This window comes from Trypanosoma theileri, assembly GCF_002087225.1.
Source record: "Trypanosoma theileri isolate Edinburgh chromosome Unknown TM35_Tth_198_V1, whole genome shotgun sequence".
NCBI lineage: Eukaryota > Euglenozoa > Kinetoplastea > Trypanosomatida > Trypanosomatidae > Trypanosoma > Trypanosoma theileri.
Genome location: NW_021640040.1, coordinates 1 through 1,982, shown reverse-complemented (window position 1 = coordinate 1,982; position 1,982 = coordinate 1). Strand labels below are relative to the sequence as shown.

Sequence of the window (1,982 nt, the reverse complement as noted above, 5' to 3'; positions counted from 1 at the left end):
CTCTCTCTCTCTCTATTTTTTTTCTTCTTTTTTTACTTTTGGCATTATGTGATGAACAGGGGATGGAGATTGCCGCGTTACTGGCGCAGTACCTACAGGCCCCACCGCCGCAACAAATAGCATTGCGAACGACCCACTCGTCGCTCTTCACAGACGACGTTGTTGCATCTCTTGACGCTGCGCGGTTGACGCTGCGGGAGGCGCAGGAACGCTCGGAGGAGGTTCGCCGCGATGTCACTAACATTGTGCGGGGAGCTGATCTTCCGGATGGGCTCAATCTCACAAATGAGGAGTTGCGCGCCCTCAGCAACACAGAAGAAATGATGATCTCACGTTTCGCAGAGCACATGGAGGCATTACTTTCACAGAGACTAATGTGTGCTCATGAACTACATGGTAAGGATGCTTTATTGCCTGTTAATCAATCTAACACTGTTACACTTTGGTATCAACAGTCTTCTATTGTTTTGGAGATTCTCTCCTTTCTTCCTGTAGAGTGTACATTAGGGGTTGCTGAGGAAGTTTGTATGTTATGGCAGAATTGGTTGGGAGATCCCTCTCTGTCGAGAAAATTTTGGACAGACTGTGTGAGGCGGGAGTTTACGGAGAACTTCCACATGTTGGTTGAATCAGAGGGGAAAGATTTACTACACAACGGTGATTGGCGCATGATTGCTATGATATGTTGCACCGATGACGATGATGATGATAATAATAATGGGGTTGGGTCGGAAGAGACACCAGTAGTTGAGCAGGATAACTGAATGATGATCAGCTACGAATGATAAGTGGTCTATTCAATATATATATATATATATATATACTCTCACTTATTCTTTCTTTAAACAGGGTTTTACTACTATTTTTTCTGAGTATATATATATATTTGGTCGTCATGTTTTTTTTTTATTTTATTTTTTTCTCCTTTTTTCATACATTTCTATTCTTCATATCACTAGAAACCGTTGAGAAAGAAGTTAAGACACGAAACAGAGAAGGAAAGAGGGCGTTTTAGTCTGAAAAAAAAAAGTTGTCACTAAGTTTTGAGAATAAAATAAGGAGTATAAAAAAAAAAAAAAGTACTCTGATTAAATTAACAGTAGTGAAGAGTTTTAGTTAACCATGGCATTCTCCCCATTTGTTAGTGCAGTTGTGGCGGAGTTTATTGGAACATTTCTTTTTGTTCTTACAATCCCATTGGCTTCACTTGGTGTGGGGTCACTTGCACCGTTGCCAATCGGATTTATGCTCGCTGCCATGTGTTTTTCATTTGGTTATATCAGTGGGGCTCATTTTAATCCAGCAATTTCTTTTGCCACATTTATCAATGGTAAAATTAGCTTTAAAAAAATGATTTCATATGTGGTTGCACATGTAATAGCTGCTTTTCTCGCAGGTTTGTACGGATCAGCTATAGTAGGTTTGGATATACCTGTTCCATCAACAGATGTATCTTTGGTAAGTGTGTGGCAAGCCATATTATGTGAAATGGTATACACATTTGCTCTAACCTCAGTAGTACTGCATGTGAACTACTCTAGACAACGAAGTAATGAATTCTATGGGTTTGCAATTGGTATGACTGTACTTTCTGCATCTTTTGCTGTAGGTGGTTATACTGGAGGTGCATTTAATCCTGCAGTGGCAACTGGCACGCAATTGGTTGGATGCATTGGAGGAAATTGTAAACCTCTTATCTTTTTTTGGATATATTGGGTCGCACCTCTCGGTGGGGCTTTTCTTGCCTCTATCGCCTATCAGATTCTCGATACACACGAGCGTGATGTCAACGGAAATTTATCGGAGCAAGTCTTCTAGAAGAATGGAAAAAGACAGTAAAGACCTTCTTTATCTAGTTCATCTGGAGAAGTTTTAGGCTTATTTGGGTAATTAAAAATGATCATGTGAATCAAACTGGTTAAGAGCGTTCGGAAAGATAGGATAAATAGTGTTTTTTTTTTTTTTTCTTTTTTTTTTTTTTT

The 1,982-nt window shown here is 39.6% G+C and overlaps 2 protein-coding genes across 2 annotated transcripts; both read left to right on the top strand.

Moving 5' to 3' along the window:
* Positions 1-62: 62 nt before the first annotated feature.
* Positions 63-764, top strand: TM35_001981010 (uncharacterized protein; the record flags this gene model as incomplete). The annotated part of the gene is made up of 1 exon (XM_029032004.1): positions 63-764. One exon carries the CDS (start codon positions 63-65, stop codon positions 762-764), a length of 702 nt encoding a protein of 233 aa, XP_028876701.1.
* A 358-nt stretch (positions 765-1,122) lies between these two features.
* TM35_001981000 (Aquaporin 2) lies at positions 1,123-1,818 on the top strand (the record flags this gene model as incomplete). The annotated part of the gene is made up of 1 exon (XM_029032003.1): positions 1,123-1,818. One exon carries the CDS (start codon positions 1,123-1,125, stop codon positions 1,816-1,818), a length of 696 nt encoding a protein of 231 aa, XP_028876700.1.
* Between the last annotated feature and the right edge of the window lie 164 nt (positions 1,819-1,982).